Raw genomic sequence first — 18,751 nt, 5'->3', positions numbered from 1 at the left:
TACAACAATAAAACAACAAGGGCAAAAAAAAGGGAATAATAAAATTCAAAAAATTAAAATATATAGTTCTTAAAAAAAAGAAAAGATGGGAGTCGGGCGGTAGCATAGCAGGTTAGTGCACCTGGCACAAAGTGCAAGGACCAGCTTAAGTATCCGGTTCAAACCTCCAGCTCCCCACCTGCAGGGGAGTCGCTTCACCGTCCAGGTGTCTATCTTTCTCTCTCCTCTCTGTCTTCCCCTCCTCTCACAATTTCTCTCTATCCTATCCAACAATGACAATATCAATAACAACAATAATAACTACAACAATAATACAACAAGGGCAACAAAAGGGAATAAATAAATATAAAAAATATTTTTAAAAAATTAAAAAAGAGTGGTCCGGGAGGTGGTGCAGTGGTAAAGCTTTGGACTCTCAAGCATGGAGTCGAGAGTTTGATCCCCCGCAGCACATGTGCCAGAGTGATGTCTGGTTCTTTCTCTCTCCTCCTAACTTTCTCATCAATAAATAAAATCTTTAAAAAAAATTTAAAAAGAAAGAAAAGAGGGCAGGGGTAGATAGCATAATGGTTATGCAAAGAGACACTTGTGCCTGAGGCTCCAAAGTCCCAGGTTCAATCTCCTGCACCACCATAAACCAGAGCTGAGCAGTGCTCTGGTAAAAATTAACAAAATAAATAAATAAAGTTTAAAAAAAGAAAGAAATTATACAACATTAAGAGTGGGATAGGGTCTGAGAGACAGTACACCAGGCAGACTGTGCCTTGGCATGCATGTGGATCCCAACACGATGTTAAGAGCATTATAGCACTAGGGGAAGCTCTGGTGTTGTTTCTGTCATCTCTCTCCATATCTCCACCTGAATGAGAAAGTCAAACCAGGCAGGAGCAGGAAAATGGTTCATGTACAAGATCTCATCTCCATAAGCAAGCAAACAAATAAGAACTGGGACAATCCTTAGATAGCCAATCAATGAACCCAATCTTACCAAAGCATCAGGCCAAATATCTATTGTTAGACCCTAGTTGGGTTTTTTGTGAATGTACAGCCAGATCCAAGTCACCATGCAAACTGCTTACAAACAAGCAAATGCTTCTTATACATTGCCTTCATCATGTTACTTGGTCTCCATCCATAGTACCTGAGATACCTGTTGACCAGTCTCCTTTCTTTATTCTACATGCACACCATCCCTACCTCAACTTCAAAATTTTTTATCATTTACCCTCCTTTGATGCTTTCTTTCTTATTAAAATATAACCAAGTTTTCAAGTCCTTTTTCAGAAAGCTTTCATTAATTACACCAGCCATATAAATATATCAGTAATTTCTCCCTTCTCAGAAATCACTGTATCATCATTAAATCTAGTCTATTGGGTTGATAAAACAGCTCACTTGAATAGTGTTTTACTTTGCCATGTGTGTGACCCACATTAAAGCCCAGTCCCCACTCCACGGAAGGAAGCTTTGGTGCTGTGGTCTTTTCTTTGCTTCTATCTAAATAAATAAATACTGCCTATAATCTCCCCATTTTGCTCACCTTGCTAAGTTATTACTCATAACTCAGTTCAAATACTTACTAATTCTCTTCATTTCATATTTAGCTAGAGTAAAGCTTCTTGAGGACTAGAATTATGGTCTTGTCTCACCAAAACTGCCTGGCAGAAAATAGCACATAACATGCTTTAAGCTCTATGTAACAGGTATTACATTAAATGTGTTGCATACAACATAGCAAATTATTTAATCATTACAATAATGTGTTGTTGACATTATTCTTCCTTTACAGAAGAAGGCACAAAGAAGTCAGGCTGAAGTCACATGATCTCTAAAAAAAAATGACAGAGCTGAGATTTCAGCTAAAGTTGTCTCCTAATGTTGGGGCAAAGTAGGCTGCAAACAAATATGTGTTAAGTTGTTGCAAAACATTTCTTGTATGTGTATGATTTAGCCACCCAAACGAATTGGCAAGTGTGGAAGGCATATGTTTATGGGTAGAGTGGAAAGGACTGCCCTTCCTCGCTGAGTATCTCCATCAAGTGCTAGGTTCAGTGGCAGGTATTAAGTATCTCATTTACTATGCAAAAACTCCTAAGTGTATAAACTCTCCAATACACAGAACTTGTAGTCCCTCTATCAGAGATACACCCAAACATCATCCATTCTCAATCCAAATACTAATGCACCCGATGGCAATATGTTCTTGAGAACAGCATCCCCTCCACACCCCTCTTCCACCACCTCACCCCCAGTCCCCACTCAAAGCCTCCTTAACTCTCCTTAGCCAAGTGAAAACAAAAATCTTAACTTCTACAAGCGTGTGTCCTTCCAGGATAGGCCAGGCAGGCACCCTGTTCTTTATACTAACACTCATGATTTCATCCCCTGTGAGGTATATGGCATTTCTCTACTTTATATATACATATATATTTCTTAAATGTGTTGGAGAGTGAGTGAGCTAGAAGCAAAAAGCACAGGGCTCAGGTTAATATCGGGAACCCCATATAGCTGAGCAGTGTTCTGGCCTCTCGTTGTTTCTGGTCACTTTCTCTCCCAAAATAAATAAATCTTTACAGCATTAACTATAGAGCTGGCAAAACAGCTCAGCTGAAAGATGTGCTGCTTTGCCATGGGCGTGATCCAGGTTCGAATCCACCTCCCACTGCACTGAAGTGTTACAATTCCTTTTACTCTTTGCCTCTGCTTCTCTGTCTCTAAGAAATAAATGGGGGAGGGGGGAACAATGTTACTATCACGTGGTAATGGCAAATTTGGGGCTAGAACTGTCTCTAGGCTACGCACCATTCCTATCCGACTCCATTTCCTTAGCAGATGGTAAACGATTTATCTAACAGAGCTGAAGCACTCAAAAATAGTAATAGCTGAGGAATAATTCATTTTTGGAAAACTAACATTGGACGCCTGTTAAGTCAACCTTGTGGGGTCATAGGTCATTTCCTCCTTTTCTTCGTTATGTGATGATGAGAAAACCCTTTCACCTCCTTAGGTGAATTCCCGCATCAGTAAATGAAGATAATAACAGTACCTACTCAACAGTCAAGGTCACAAGAAGTAAATGAGATGATGAAAGTGAAACACCTGCCAGTGTCTGGCGCAGGTGGGCGCCTAGTAATTGCAGGCTCCCTTCACCCACCCTTCCGCCCTACATGCCTCGGGGCTCAGCCACCAGCACCACCCTCCGGGGTATCCACTCGCGCGCTGGAGCCCCAGGGTCAGCCTCAGTGTCGTACCTGCATGGAATCAGCGCTGACGATCTCGCCACCGAGACTTTGGCCTAGCTGCAACGCCAAAGTAGATTTGCCTGTACCGGTGGCTCCGAGAATCACGACAAGCGGGAGCGCCGGCTGCAGGACCCGGAGCCCAGAGGCCCCAGAAACTGCTCGTGCAGCCGCCGCCGCTGCCATCTTGAAGATTTTTGCGCTTGCGCAGGAGCAGCTGTCCCCATGGCAACCGTCAGTGCGCCTGCGCAGACCTTGGGTTGCGTAAAGAGGATGCGAAGGCGGAGCTGCGCGAGCTACGGAGCAAGGTGTCTCCAACCTTGAGAGGCTACCATTGTTCCTACCATCCACTGGCTTGTCATGAAATAGGCCTAGTTCTATTATTATTTCTGTTCCGACCCTCAATTCTTTTTCTTCACAGCACAAATTTCAGTACAAAATTATGTGTTGACTTCTTGTCTGTTGTTTGGCTTTCACGTTGCCAGACCCATAATGACAAGAGACAGATCTGTCCAGGTTATTATTGTATCTGCAATGTCTAGCACAGTTCCTGTTATCAAATGGAGTAATTGTGCAGTTCGGGAGGTGGCACAGTGGATAATGCATTGGATTCTCAACCGTGAGTTCGGCCCCCGGCAGCACATGTACCAGAGTGATGTCTGCTTCTTTCTCTCCTCCTATCTTTGTCATGAATAAACAAATTAAAAGGAGAGAAAGAGAGAGATTGAGTAATTGTTAAATGTAGAGAACAGCTTGCCTATCTAGAATGACAGTGAATTCAGAAGTGTGACTTTCTTCAGGCTCATATCTGTCCAGTTCTCAGGCAACGTCGGCTGCTGTAGTCTTCATCCCACAACATACACTCTGACACAACAAGGCAAGACAAAATTTCCATCTTTTTATTTAAAATAATAAAAAATGTGAGACCGGGTGGTGGCGCACTTGGTTAAATGCACATGCTACAATGCACAAGGGTCTGGGTTCAAACCTTGGCCCCCCCACCTGCAGGGAGAAAGCTTCACAAGTGGTGAAGCAGTTCTGTAGGTGTCTCTTGATCTTTCTCCCTCTCTATCTTCCCACTCCCCTCTCGATTTCTGTCTCTACCCAAATAAATTAAAATATGTATCTTAAATGCAGTAAATGGGGTGAGAATAGAGAAAAGTGAGAAAATAACCCTCCACCAAACATACAGAAGAAAAATAAGAAAGACATACAGGATAAAGCAGTGAATCAGAGAAGCTAAGTATTAACTTCTTAGTTGACAAGAAATGCAGTTGATGGCAATCTTCCCCCTCCTTTCGGCATAAACAGGGCTTTCTACTGCTGTAATCAAAATGGTCTTGGTCAGTAGCTTTAGAATCTGCTACTTCCACCCAATAGTCTGCTGACAACCCAAATAAGTTGTATTCTATAAAGCAAAGGAAAAAAGAAAAAAACTTGTCATTATGAGTTACTATAAGAAAGTTGAGGGAGTCAGGCGGTGGCGCAGCTGGTTAAGCGAGGTGGCGCAAAGCTCAAGGACCTCCGTAACAATCACGGTTCGAGCCCCCAGCTCCCCACCTGCAGGGGAGTCGCTTCACAAGCGGTGAAGCAGGTCTGCAGGTGTCTGTCTTTCTCTCCCCCTGTCTGTCTTCCCCTCCTCTCTCCAATTCTCTCTGTCCTATCCAACGACATCAATAACCACAAGAATGCTAAACAACAAGGGCAACAAAAGGGAAAATAAATAAATAAAAATAAAAAAGAGTTGAGGGGGCTTGGTGGTGGCACACTGGGTTAAGTCCACATAGTACCCACATAAGTATCCTGGTTACAGCCCCCAGCTCCCCATCTGTAGGGGGGCAGCACTTCACAACTGGAGAAACAAATCTGCAGGTGACTATCTTTCTCTATTACCCCTTCTCTCTCAATTTCTCTGTCCTATCCAAGAAAATAATAATAAAGGCAAACATGGCCACCAGGAACAGTGGATTCTTTTTTAAAAATTTTTTAATATTTATTTTCCCTTGTTTTTTGTTGTTGTTGTTATTGATGTCGTCATTGTTGGATAGGACAGAGAGAAATGGAAAGAAGAGGGGAAGACAGAGAGGACGAGAGAAAGAAAGACACCTGTAGACCTGCTTCACCGCCTGTGAAGCGACTCCTCTGCAGGTGGGGAATCGGGGGCTTCAACCAGGGTCCTTACGCGGGTCCTTGCGCTTGGCGCCCTGTGCACTTAACCCGCTGCGGTACTGTTCGACTCCCAGCAGCGGATTCTTAGTGCCGACACCCAGCCCCTGGAGGGAAAGAAAGAGAGAGGGAGAATTGATAACTATGAAAGGACAGAAGCCATTGTGCACAGGGCTCAGTTTCTTTTTTGGACATGAACCCGCTAAGCCTGCTGGTATTAAAAACACTGCTGCTTCCTGCATTAAAGCCTCTGTTTGTCCCATCTCTCTCCCTGAGAATTCGGTAAGAGTTATTAAGCTTCAGGGCTGTGTGATGATACACCAGGTTGAATATACATATTATATTACAATATGCTAGAACCCAGGTTCAAGCCTCCAGTCCTCACTTATAGGGGGAAAGCTTCACGAGCAGTGAAGCTGTGTTGTAGGTGTCTCTATCTCCCCTTCCCTCTCAATTTCTCTGTTTCTATCCAATGAACTAATTATTTTTTAAAAGTAAGTTTCAGGCTGAAAAAGGGAGTAGGGAAAATTAGGACCAGCAGGATAAAAATTCAGGAGAACTGACTACATTGAAAAAGGTCTTTGGGTGACGCGGGAGGTGACACAGTGGAGTATGTTGAAACCATGAGGTCCTAAGTTCGATTCCTGATGTCACATATGCCAGAGTGATGCTCTGGCTCTCCTTTCCTCTCTCCTTGACAAATAAGTCTTAAAGAAAAAATAAGGGGGAAGGAACACCCCCAGGGAAATAACTGAGAACCTGTCTCTTGTGCTTGATAGCTGGTTGGACCCCTGACTCCATATGCACCCAAGTGGTGCTCTGGCCTCCCCACACCGCATACCCATGCCCACGCCCACCTCATGCAATAAATAGAAAATGGTGGGGGGTAGGGCACCAAAGTAAAAACCCAGTGGTGAGGGGTAGACATGTAGCTTCCTGGGCCAGTGGGGGGTGGGAGTGGGCGGGAGGGATGGGTCACAGTCCTTTGGTGGTGGGAATGGTGTTTATGTACACTCCTAGCAAAATGTAGACATATAAATCAGTAGTTAATTAATATGAGAGGGGGAAATCAATTGTATGTCTCAAAGTTTCTCAAAAGACAAACTGAATCTTTTTAATATATAGGCTATGTATTTGATATGCGGACTCTCTCAAAAGCCTAGACCAAGTAGATTAGAAGCTTCCAATAGCACAGCTATATACAAGATACTGGGTACTGTACAGCAAACCATAACAAAGGGACTTTTCAAAGTTAACCCAATTAACAAATAATGTGATGATAATATTAGCTATTGATTGTCTTTTTGAACCCTAAGACAGCAGGAACCTCACATCTTCACTATAGAGCCCCTACTTCCCCCAGTCCTGGAACCCTTGGGATAGGGCCCACTTTCCCGTATGCATCTCCCAATCCAAACCAAATAATATTGCATCCGCCGATCACAACCTAACCAAAGCAACGATTGCCATCTCAACATGCTTCACCTCAGACTGTATCCAGAGACTTCACGTGTGGAATGACAACCCTTCAGCTTCATTACTCGGGTTCCAGATGCCACCAGGATGCTGGCTAGGCTTCCCTGGATTGAAGACCCCACCAATGTGTCCTGGAGCTCAGCTTCCCCAGAGACACACCTTACTAGGGAAAGAGAGAGGCAGACTGGGGGTATGGACCGACCAGTCAACGCCCATGTTCAGCGGGGAAGCAATTACAGAAGCCAGACCTTCTACCTTCTGCAACCCTCAACGACCCTGGGTCCATGCTCCCAGAGGGATAGAGAATGGGAAAGCTACCATGGGAGGGGGTGGGTTATGGGGATTGGGTGGTGGGAATTGTGTGGAGTTGTACCCCTCCTACCTTATGCTTTTGTTCACTAATCCTTTCTTAAATAAAAAATTAAAAAAAAAAAATGGTGGGGGATTCAAATCCCACCCCATATCATGGAAGGAAGTTTTACTGCTATGGTTTCTTTCGTTCTTTCTGCTTCTGCCTCAGTCTTGCTTTTTCTGAAAAAAGTTAGCCTCTGCAGTGAAGTCCTGAAGAAGAAAAACAAAGCAAACAAAAAAAGCAGGGAGAAGGGAGATGAGGGTTGAATACAGATGGACCTGGGTTCAAATCTCAGCTTTGTCACCTAGCTGTATGACCTCATAAAATTAACTTTACCCCTTGGTCTCAATTTTCTTATCTTTAAATTTCTCTCAGGATTGCCATAAGGAGAAAATGAAGTAATGCCTATAAAGTGCTTGCTACAATGCCCTGGAGCATAACAACCACCATTTATTGAACACTTTGTATTATTATAGTAATAACACCCCATCTGCCTCACTAAGAAGGTAAGAGCAGCAGCCTAAGGGCAAAGACATTTTCAGTAATGTGTAAAAGTGCCTAAATATCTATTCTACTAACCCATTGTTAGCCAACCTAACAGTTGTAATTGCTTGCTCCCAGAGACTACTGGAGTCTCTTTACTTCTTAGGACATGAAAATAAGACTACTCAGGTCAGAAGAGTCACCCCTGTAGTTTAGAGCATCTGATAGGTCTAAAGCACTGCTAAAGCATTTCTCTTTTTTATTATTTTTTTATTAATTTTTTTATTTTTGAGAGAGATGCAGAGAGAGAGACACACATAGAAACACCAGACCACTGCTCAGCTCTGGCTTATGGCATTTCTCAATCATTTTCATCACGATCAGCGTAATAGCAACTCTTGCCAATCCAGTCTAAATCTTACAGCCACATGTATTGCTTAGAAAACACTAGGTCCCAATTCTGAGTCCCCTGTACCTTTTCTCAATCCAGCCAGCTTTGATCAAATGCCTTGTTCACTCCAGTTTGTGGTACCCGCCTGGGCCTGGGTTTTACATCAAGACGTGTGGCAACATATTGGCAGACACTCTCACATGATGGTTGTTAACTGTAGAGCCTTTGCCTGGAGACTTTCGGAGGGTACGGTTCCCATGACAACCACCAGAAAGATGGCAGGCCAGAGAAATGATGCAAATAAAGCAAAAGAGAGGCTAATTTCACAATGATAATCTGACCATGACAGACAATGCTTATTCACAAATAGGAAAGCACTGTCCAAGTCATGACCAGATGACTTTTACTAGAAAGAGAAAAAAAAATGGGGGTGGGGGATAGAATTTACTACTGAGAGACTAGAAGAGGGAGAGGCTGGTTACCATGGCAACTGGGAGAAAGGAATGAAAAAATGGGGCTTCACCACAGCAGCAGAAAATTGCTTCTAGCCAAGCAACACGGGACTGTTGCTATAGAAACAAAGAGAACAGGGATCCTGTAGACCATGGGGAGAATTATCACTGAAATGCTGAGCAGGAAAGACTTCTAAATTAGAATGGAGCCTGTGGTTCAAAACAAATGAGGAGAAGTGAGAAAAATACCATTTCTATTCACTGTATTGCAACACACCTTACCAAAAGAGTTTATAAACATATTTTAAAAATATCTTCAATCTATTTTATTTTTTTACTTCTGTTTGTCTCTCTAATGATTTTCAGAACTCCAAATTATGCTAATAATAGTTCCTGAGAGATAATCTGTAACCTGAAATCCTAATTGGAGAGATTAAGTTCAAGGGAGAATTAAGAAACTGAAGTCTATGAGCAAGAGTTAATAAGTATTTCTTAAAAAGAAGGAGTGGGAAGAGGAAGAGGAGGAGGGAAGAAAGAAACCTTTAATGGAAAGCTTTGCGTGGCGATAGGGAGACAAAAGTAGCAATGGGGAGTCAGGAAAGTTATTTGTAGTCATGTGCAGGTATTAGCCCTGACCCACTCTCCAGCCCATGAGGGAGGCTAGATGGGCAGTAACTCAAGTTATCCTGAAAGATAGCTCAAGAGGAATGAGAGTCTTTCATTTGAAGTATATGTTTATGTCTAGAGGTGGAAGATGCAGAAGTTCATCTTCAATATACTCTGCTGCTTACAGAGTGTTTGGGGGAAAGGAATCCTACTTTAAATGTCAAGAATTCTGCGATAGGTTCAGTCTAGAAAAGCATAATGAAAACACAAAAATGGGGAGACCAGGTGCACCTGGTTGAGTGACACATTACAGTGCATAAGGACCTGGGTTGAAGCACTCCTCCCCACCTCGACCCCCATCCCCACCTGCACAGGGGCGACTTCACGAGTAGTAAATCAGGGTTGCAGGTAGGCATCTTGCGGTCTCCCTTTCTACCTCCCCTTCCCTCTCAATTTCTCTGTCTCTATGCAAAAAGAAATAAGAAATTACAAAAATGAGATACTAGAATACACATATTACATAGAAGTTAATAATCCTTTCTTGACCTTGTGAAAGACCAATCACCTAATCTTTTATTTATTTATTTGTTTATTTTTACTGCCACAGGGTTTATCATTGGGGCATGGTGCTGGCACTACAAATCCACTATTCCCAGTGACCCTTTTTTTTTTTTCTTCTTCTTCTTTCTTTTCTATTCTATTCTATTTTATTTTTTTAAACATAGTTTTCTTTTTTAAAAAAGATTTATTTTATTTTTATTTATTCCCTTTTGTTGCCTTTTTTTTTATTGTTGTAGTTAGTATTGTTGTTGTTACTGATGTCGTTGTTGCTGGATAGGACAGAGGGAAATGGAGAGAGAATGGGCAGGGGTAGATAGCATAATGGTTATGCAAACAGACTCTCATGCCTGAGGCTCCAAAGTCCCAGGTTCAATCCCCTGCACCACCATAAACCAGAGCTAAGCAGAAGGGGAAGGCAGAGAGGGGGAGAGAAAGACAGACACCTGCAGACCTGCTTCACCACCTGTGAAGTGACTCCCCTGCAGGAGGGGCGCTGGAGGCTCAAATCAGGATCCTTAAGCAGGTCCTTGCACTTTGTGCCACCTGTGCTTAACCCGCTGTGCTATCGCCCCACTCCCAGTTTTTTTTTAAAGATTTTATTTATTTTATTAATAGAAAGATAAGAGGAGAGAGAGAGAAAGGACCAGACATCAATCACTCTTGTACATGTGCTGCCGGGGACTGAACTCAGGACCTCATGGTTGAGAGTCTAGTTCCTTAACCACTGCGCCACCTCCCGGACCACTTTTTTTTTTTTTTTTTTAAGATTTTATTTATCTATTCATGAGAAATGTTAGAAGAAGAGAGAGAAAGAACCAGACATCTGTCTGGTACATGTACTGCCGGGGATTGAACTCAGGACTTTATCTGTAGCATCATCTCCTGGACCACATTTCTGTTATAATTTCTTTGATAGGGCAAAGAAATTGAGAAGGATGGGGAAGATAGAAGGAATATAGACACTTGCTGACCTGCTTCACTTCTTGTGACTTGTCCCCCCATAAGTGGAGAGCGGAAGCTCAAACTTGAGTCCTTGTAATGTAATGTACATGCTCAACCCGGTGTGCCACTGCCTGGCCTCCCCAATATATTGTTTTAAAGATTTATTTATTCATAAGAGAGAAAAAGGAGAGGAAGAGAGACAGACAGATACCAGAACACCAGAGCATCACTTGGCACAGTCAGTGCTGGAGCTTAAACTCAGTACCTCATGTCAGAGAGCCAAACACTTTATCTACTGCAACCACCTAATTCTTGGTCCCCAGTCTGTTCCTACAGGCAGATGTGTAATCAGGCTTGGCAACTTCTGCACCTACCTCACCTTCTTTATAAAACTGAATATTGGATGCAGAGTAACCATCATAACATGACAGAAAAGGAGAAGTGTATAAAGGTAGAGGGTAAGTTTGTATGGTGACCCACTAGTACTTACTATAGTTTTCTCTTGAGATCTAAAAGTAGAATGTTCCAATTTGCTCTGAGTTGGTCGGTTATGTTTTTTGTTTGTTTTTTTACCAGAGCACTGCTCAGCTCTGGTTTGTGGTGGTGCAGGGGATTGAACCTGGGACTTTGGAGCCTCAAGCATGAGAGATTCTTTGCATAACCATTACATTATGCTATCTACCCTCCACCCAGTTGGTTATGTTTTGAGTGGGAGAATACTCAAAATATTTCTGTATAGGGTCAGAAGACGTGGCTCAGTGGTAGAGATAATGCTTTGCATGCATGAGGCCCTGAGTTCAACTCCTAGTGCCACATAAAATGATGGACTGGTGCTTTTGTCTCTCTGTACAAAGAGCATTATTAATATTTCCCAAATAATGAATAATAAAAGAAAACCCCAGACACAAAATACACCTACCATATCAAAACAAATAGGTTCATTCTACTTTCATTCTTTCTTGTCCTGTATATATATTTTTATTAATGTACTGATTTTTTCCTTTTTTTGCTTTTTGCCTCCAGGGTTATTTGCACTACAAATCCACTGCTCCTGGAAGCCATTTTTTCCCATTTTGTTGCCGTTTCGTCATTATTGTTATTGTTGCCATTGATATTGTTGTTGTTGGATAGGACAGAGAGAAATAAAGAGAGTAGGGGAAGGCAGAGAGGAGAAGAGAAAGATAGACACCTGCAGACCTGCTTCACCACTTGTCAGGGGCTCAAACCAGGATTCTTATGCCAGTCCTTTTGCTTTGCACCACATATGCTTAACCCGCTGCGCTACCACCCAGCCCCCAACTTACTGATTTTTTAAAAGATCTACTTATTTATTAATGAGAAAGAGAGAGAACTAAAGCATCACTTTAGCACACATAACCCTGGAGATCTTGCTCAGAACCTCATGCTTATCCACTGTGCCACCTCCTGGACTGCAATTTCTTTCTTTTTTAAAAAATATTTTATTTATTTATGAGAAAGATAGGAAGAGAGAGAAAGAACCAGACATCACTCTGGCACACGTGCTGCTGGGGATCAGAATCAGGACCTCATGCTTGAGAGTCCAAAACTTTTCCACTGTATCACCTCCCGGACCACATGGACTGCAATTTCTGATTTTTTTTTCAGACAAAAATATGGAACGCTTCTCGAATTTGCGTGTCATTCTTGCACAGGGGCCATGCTAATCTTCTCTGTATTGTTCCAATTTTAGTATATGTGCTGCCGAAGTAAGCACTCTGATTTTTTTTTTTTTTTAATAAATTTTCTCTTGTCATCTGCAGGACTTCACTGTCTCAGGCTGACTTAAAAAAATTTTTTTTTGGGGGGAGGGTCCGGCGGTAGTGCAGCAGGTTAAGAGCACATGGCACGAAGCACAAGGACCAGTGTAGGATCCTGGTTCGAACCCCAGCTCCCCACCTTTAGGGGAGTCACTTCACAGGTGGTGAAGCAGGTCCGCAGGTGTCTATCTTTCTCTCCCCCTCTGTCTTCCCCTCCTTTCTCCATTTCTCTCTGACCTATCCAACAACAATGACAGCAACAACAACAACAATAATATTAACAGCAACGATAAAACAACAAGGGCAACAAAAGGGGAAAAATAGCCTCTAGGAGCACGTGGATTCATAGTGCAGGCACCGAGCCCCAGCAATAACCCTGGAGGCAAAAAAGAAAAAAAAAAATCAGTGTTTTTCAGGCTGGGGTATGGATCAACCTGCTAATGCCTATGTCCAGCAGAAAAGGCAATTACAGAAGCCAGAACTCCCATCTTCTGTACCCCCAAAATAATTGTGATCCATACTCCCAGTGGGGGAGAAATGATAGGGGAAAGATAATCAGAGGGCTCTGAACTCCAAGTCCAGCAGGACCTAGAGAGAAGAGGCAAAAGGGAGGGACATTTGTAGGTATATGTGTGACTTGGAAAGGAAGAGAAGATGAGACCTTAAGTGTGTGTGTGTGGGAGCAAATATATACAAATATATACAGATGGTTGTAGAAATAATAGTTAACCCATATCTGCAACCTTGGGAGAACTGCTGTAGCTTACAATAGAGGGTTGGGGACCCAGAATTCTGGTCGTGAGAACGGTGTGGAGTTGTATCCCTTATCTTATAATTTATAAATCAATATTAAATAACTAATAAAAAAGAAAAGAAAAAAATGTAAAAAAAAAAAAAAAAAACCTCAGTGCTATTCCTTCACCCAATTTTAATTCTTACCTTGGAAGCAGCTGTATCAGGTCATCCATGATATATCCCTTCTTTTGTCCTAAATGTCACAAGTCCTCTAGAATTCTCTCTTGAATGTACGAGTTTTCTCGATGCTCTACTTTGAATGGCTCTACAACATCTAAATGTCCCTCCCTTTTGCCTCTTCTCTCTAGGTCCTGCTGGACTTGGAGTTCAGCCTCTGATTGTCTTTCCCCTATCATTTCTCTCCCACTGGGAGTATGGATCACAATTATTTTGGGGGTACAGAAGGTGGGAGTTCTGGCTTCTGTAACTGCCTTTTCTGCTGGACATAGGCATTAGCAGGTTGATCCATACCCCAGCCTGAAAAACACTGATTTTTTTTTTCTTTTTTGCCTCCAGGGTTATTGCTGGGGCTCGGTGCCTGCACTATGAATCCACGTGCTCCTGGAGGCTACTTTCCCCTTTTGTTGCCCTTGCTGCTTTATCGTTGTTGTTAATATTATTGTTGTTGTTGCTGCTGTCATTGTTGTTGGATAGGTCAGAGAGAAATGGAGAGAGGAGGGGAAGACAGAGAGGGGGAGAGAAAGATAGACACCTGCGGACCTGCTTCACCACCTGTGAAGTGACTCCCCTGCAGGTAGGGAGCCGGGGCCTGGAGCCAGAATCCTTAGGCCAGTCCCTGCGCTTTGCGCCATGTGTGCTTAATCTGCTGCACTATCGCCCGACTTCCCTGATTTTTTTTTTATACAACCAAAGTCATCTTTCAGTCTGATCCCCATACTAATTATATACTACAAATAAAGAAGTGTCTCCTGCAGTATTTCCTGATAATACTGCCTGTGTTCATTTCCTAAAGCTACTGTAACAAAGCACCACCAACTGTGTGACTTAACATTTAAAATTTAGTGGCTGAGGAAATGGCTCAACTGTATTTTTTTTTTTTTTTTGTCTCCAGGGTTATTGCTGGTGCTCGGTGCCTGCACTACAAATCTCCTGGAGGTTATTTTTCCCTTTTGTTGCCCTTGTTGTTTATCGTTGTTGTTGTTATTGCTGTCATTGTTGTTGAGGGGGAGAGAAGGACACCTGCAAACCTGCTTCACTGCTTGTGAAGCAACCCTCCTGCACGTGGGGAGCCAGGTACGCGAACCGGGATCCTTGAGCCAGTCCTTGAGCTTTGTGCCATGTGCACTTAACTCACCATGCTACCACCCAGCCCCCTCAACTGTACTTTTATGCTTGAGGTTCTTGGTTTGATCCCCATCGCTGCATGTACTATTCTGCCATTCTTTTCTTTCTGCTTCATATGAATTTTTTTTTTTGATAGATTCCCTCTTGAGAAGAATCCTTCTTTGCTTCTAGCTTCTGTTAGCTGCAGGCAATCATCTTTAGTATCCCTTGGTTAGTGGCAGTATGATTCCAATCCTTTATGTCTTTTTCTTTTCTCCCAGTGTTATTTCTAGGTCTTTCTTCCTTTTTTTTTTTTTAAGCAGGATCTTGATTTACTGTAATTGATTAAGGGACACCTCTGAGGCTCTCAGGTGTGCAGGGCCTGCCACTTGTCCAGGGAACCGCGGTTGGGGATGTATTTGACTCCACAGCCACCACATCTTCAAATTAATCTGCGTTAAACTTGGTGAAGCCCCATTTCTTGGAGATGTGGTTATTCTGGTGTCCAGGGAATTTGAACTTGGCCCTGCGCAGAACCTCGATCACATGTTCTTTGTTCTGCAGCTTGGTTTGGATGGACATGATGACCTGGCCAATGTGGACTCTGGTCATGGTGCCCTGGGGATTCCCAAAAGCACCTCACATCCCTGTATGGAGCCTAAGGTTAGGGGCAGCAGGAGGTCAGGCATAAAATGAACACAGAGTAGGATGGGCTGTCTCCAGGGTCCCTTAGGGCAGCCTATACAAGCAACAGGCTGCATATACTACCCAGGAGGCTGCTGTTTGCAGCCACTGCACACCGGGTGCCATGGGGAGGGTGGCATGGTCAGCTTAATTGGTTGCAGGTCTTCCTTCCTTTCTCTCTTTCTTGTCTTGTGCCTGCGTGACAAATCCACTTTCCCAGTGGCCCTATTTTTCATTATTATTATAATTATTTGACAGGACAAAGAGAAATTGAGATGGGAAGGCAGAGACAGAGAGGAAGAGAGACATGTACAAAACTACTTTATTGCTTGTGAAGCTTTCCCCCTGCAGGTGAGGACCTAGGGCTTACGCATTAGGTAACTTGTGTGCTCAACTGGGTATGCCACTACCCGGCCCCTCCACCCTCCCCATCTTTACACAGCCATCTTCTGTGTGTGTGAATGGTCAGTATGCATCTGTGTGTATAGATTTCCACCTCCTTACCATGCTAGTCATTACATTAGGACTCACCCTAATCCAAAATGGCCTTGTTTTAACTTGATTACATCAACCAAGACCTCATTCCGAAATAAGGTCATATTCACTAATTTTGAATGGACATGTATTTGAATGAAACAGCATACAACTCAGTGAACAAAACACTTTTGATTGCTTTGATAAAATGCTGTTTACATTATTGTTTACTTTGATGACTGGCCAACCCAAATTTGGAAGTGTCAGAATTTTTCTAAACAAGTGAACGGAAGGAGAAAATAGCACTTTATGTTTGTTGTAGGGTTTATAGTATATCTAAAACTGAGTTACAGGGTTTGCTTCCAAAGTTTACCAGAATGTTATCAATTCTTTTTTCTTTTCTCTCTCTCTCTCTTTTTTTTTTTTTTTTTTTGTGAATTAGGGAGACCAAGGTACTCTGCCCTTTTTACTATGTTCTATTTACTTTTGTCTTTCTTGTTTCTACTGCAGTGCCAAGTATCAGTTTGAAGCCAGGACCTCATTCATGCAAGGCATGCACTCTGTCACTGAGTCACCAAGTCTTCTCAACTCCTTTTTTTTTTTCCCTTTGCTACCAGGGTTATTACTTGGGCTCAGTATATGCACAGCTCCACCATTCCGGTGGCATTTTCTTTTTCCCTCCCTCCCTTCCTTCCATTCTTCCTTCCTTCCTTCCTTCTTTCCTTCGTTCCTTCCTTTCTCTCTCTCTCTCTTTATTTCTTTCTTTCTTTTCTCTTTCTTATTGATGGAGAGTGAGAGACAGAGAGAAGGAGAAACTCTGCTTCACCACTTGTGAAGCTTCCCCACTGCAAGTGGGGACCAGGGACTTGAACTTGGGTCCTTGTGTATGGCAATGTGTATAATCTAGCCAGTGCACCACCACCTTGCCCTGCCTTCTCAACTCTTTAAGAGGATTTACACACCCACACGGGAATCCCTGACGGTTGCAAAATTAGAGTGGGGAAGCTGCAAAAGAAGAAAAAAAGCTGAGACTTTCTAGTACTAATTTCATGGCTATTTCAAGACCTCTACTTCTCTAACCTCTCATCTTTCTCCTTCTCACAGCTTGCCAACTTGAGCCTTTACCATCTTTGTATCATGAGTCTCATGAGTCTCAAACATATACTTTAATTTCATACCCCTTTCTAAGTGTCAGTGTCACATGTCCAACTTCCTTATGTGCTTTATTTTGCATGACCCTACCACCTTAATCTCATTGTGTCCCAAACCATATTCAGTTTCTTTCTCTGACTTCCCTATTTCAACGGATCATTGAAAGTGTTTACTATTGAATGGACCCTCTTAGAAATCTAGTGCTACTCTTCTTGTTTGGTAAAAATGAGATGACCCAGTCAGTAAATTTGATCAGATTCCTCCCTTTTCCCTACATTCCAGACAACCTTCTGAATCCTTTCTCCCCCTTGGCTTATTATTCCTTTATCTTGGGCCACCTTCCTCTTCTTCACTTTGGCCAAATGCTACTGATAGTTCTAGTTCCAGTTTAAGTCACACTGTTTCCAGAAAGAACTTTCTTGATGACTCCAAAGTGTTCTCTTCCTCTTCAGCATCTTGTAACCCTTGTCTGATGCACAAATTGCCTTGTTTTATGGTCATGCTCGCAAGTTCATAAGCTCCTCGTAAAGAAGTAGAGCTTCATATGGCCTCTTACTCTGTGGCAGTCACTATTCTAAGTGCTTTATTTATAACCCATTTACTCTTGACAACAGTTCAGTGAGGTGGGGGGGGGTCATCATCATGTTATTTTATTTTTTATTTACTTATAAAAGAGAGAACAGCAGAGTATCACTAAAAAAACATACAATGTCCAGGATCAAGCTTGAAACCTTATGCCTGAGAGGCTGGCACTTTTATGTACTGTGCCAGCTCCCAGGTTGTTACTGTTTTTCTTTTGAAGTCTTCTAGGATTCAGCAAGGTTGAATTATTTGCCCAATATTACACAGGTGTCACCACCCTGTTCTGTGTCATCATATTATGACATTTGTACCACCTTTTATGTTTTTATATCTCGGCACAACCTGACCCCAACCCTTATTAAATGTTTTTCTTTTTTTATATATATTTATTTATTTATTTTCCCTTTTGTTGCCCTTGTTGTTTTTTATTGTGGTTGTAGTTATTATTGCTTTTTAAAATATTTATTTATTCCCTTTTGTTGCCCTTGTTGTTTTATTGTTGTAGTTATTATTGTTGTTATTGATGTTGTCATTGTTGGATAGGACAGAGAGAAATAGACAGAGGAGGGGAAGACAGAGAGGAGGAGAGAAAGATAGACACCTGCAGACCTGCTTCACCACCTGTGAAGCAACTTCCCTGCAGGTGGGGAGCCGGGGGCTCAAACCGGGATCCTTATGCTGGTCCTTGCGCTTCACACTTCACGTCGCGTGCACTTAACCCGCTGCCCTATCGCCCACTCCCTAAATGTTTTTCTTAAGTATGGCTTCAGGACTCCATCTTCCTACTTGGTTGTTAGCAGTGTAGGTGTCTGGTCCTCACCTATTACACCAGGGACATGTAAGTAGTTTTTAAATGCATTCAGGTTTGAGAATTGTTGCCTGGAAAAAAAAGTTGGAGAGTTTTATGATTGAATAGTATTGAGTGACTCCTCTGCTAGGAAGCACTGCTCATTGAAGACAAATAGAAGGCCTAATTGTATGATAATATCAGAGACTCACAGATCCTACCTATTAAAGTCATGGACTATTGTGGCCCAGTCACAGGCTCAGACCTTTGCCCGCTTTTCTTCCCTTACCTATATCAGAATTCCAAAACTTTGACTACTTCTTCCTTGATGATTTACCACCTCTTCAGTACTCTAGATTAAATCTCCCTTCTAGAAAGGGTTATTTATACCAGTCCCTTCTTTTTTTTATATTTACTTATTTATTCCCTTTTGTTGCCCTTGTAGTTTTATTGTTGTAGTTATTATTGTTGTTGTTATTGATGTCATTGTTGTTGGATAGGACAGAGAGAAATGGAGAGAGGAGGAGAAGACAGAGAGAGGGGAGAG

General features: G+C 42.4%; 1 protein-coding gene and 2 non-coding genes across 5 annotated transcripts in view; all 3 read right to left on the bottom strand.

Moving 5' to 3' along the window:
• The window catches only part of TRIT1 (tRNA isopentenyltransferase 1), a 50,416-nt gene extending 46,976 nt beyond the window's left edge, over nt 1-3,440 (bottom strand). For all 3 annotated transcript variants that reach the window (XM_007527084.3, XM_060206160.1, XM_060206161.1), the window contains exon 1: nt 3,252-3,440. In XM_007527084.3, the coding sequence (XP_007527146.1) occupies nt 3,252-3,425 (174 nt within the window). In that variant the 5' untranslated portion in view covers nt 3,426-3,440. The remainder of the gene's footprint in view (nt 1-3,251) is intronic.
• Nucleotides 3,441-12,296: 8,856 nt separating this feature from the next.
• Nucleotides 12,297-12,403, bottom strand: LOC132532477 (U6 spliceosomal RNA). Its single transcript, XR_009544432.1, has one exon. It is a non-coding gene; the product is annotated as a U6 spliceosomal RNA (small nuclear RNA).
• Nucleotides 12,404-15,236: 2,833 nt separating this feature from the next.
• Nucleotides 15,237-15,370, bottom strand: LOC132532537 (small nucleolar RNA SNORA70). The gene has a single exon (XR_009544481.1). It is a non-coding gene; the product is annotated as a small nucleolar RNA SNORA70 (small nucleolar RNA).
• Nucleotides 15,371-18,751: the final 3,381 nt, after the last annotated feature.

Source organism: Erinaceus europaeus, chromosome 13, assembly GCF_950295315.1.
Source record: "Erinaceus europaeus chromosome 13, mEriEur2.1, whole genome shotgun sequence".
In the NCBI taxonomy this organism is placed as follows: Eukaryota; Metazoa; Chordata; class Mammalia; order Eulipotyphla; family Erinaceidae; genus Erinaceus; species Erinaceus europaeus.
Note: the sequence above shows the minus strand (reverse complement) of the source record. Positions and strands in the feature narration are given on the sequence as shown.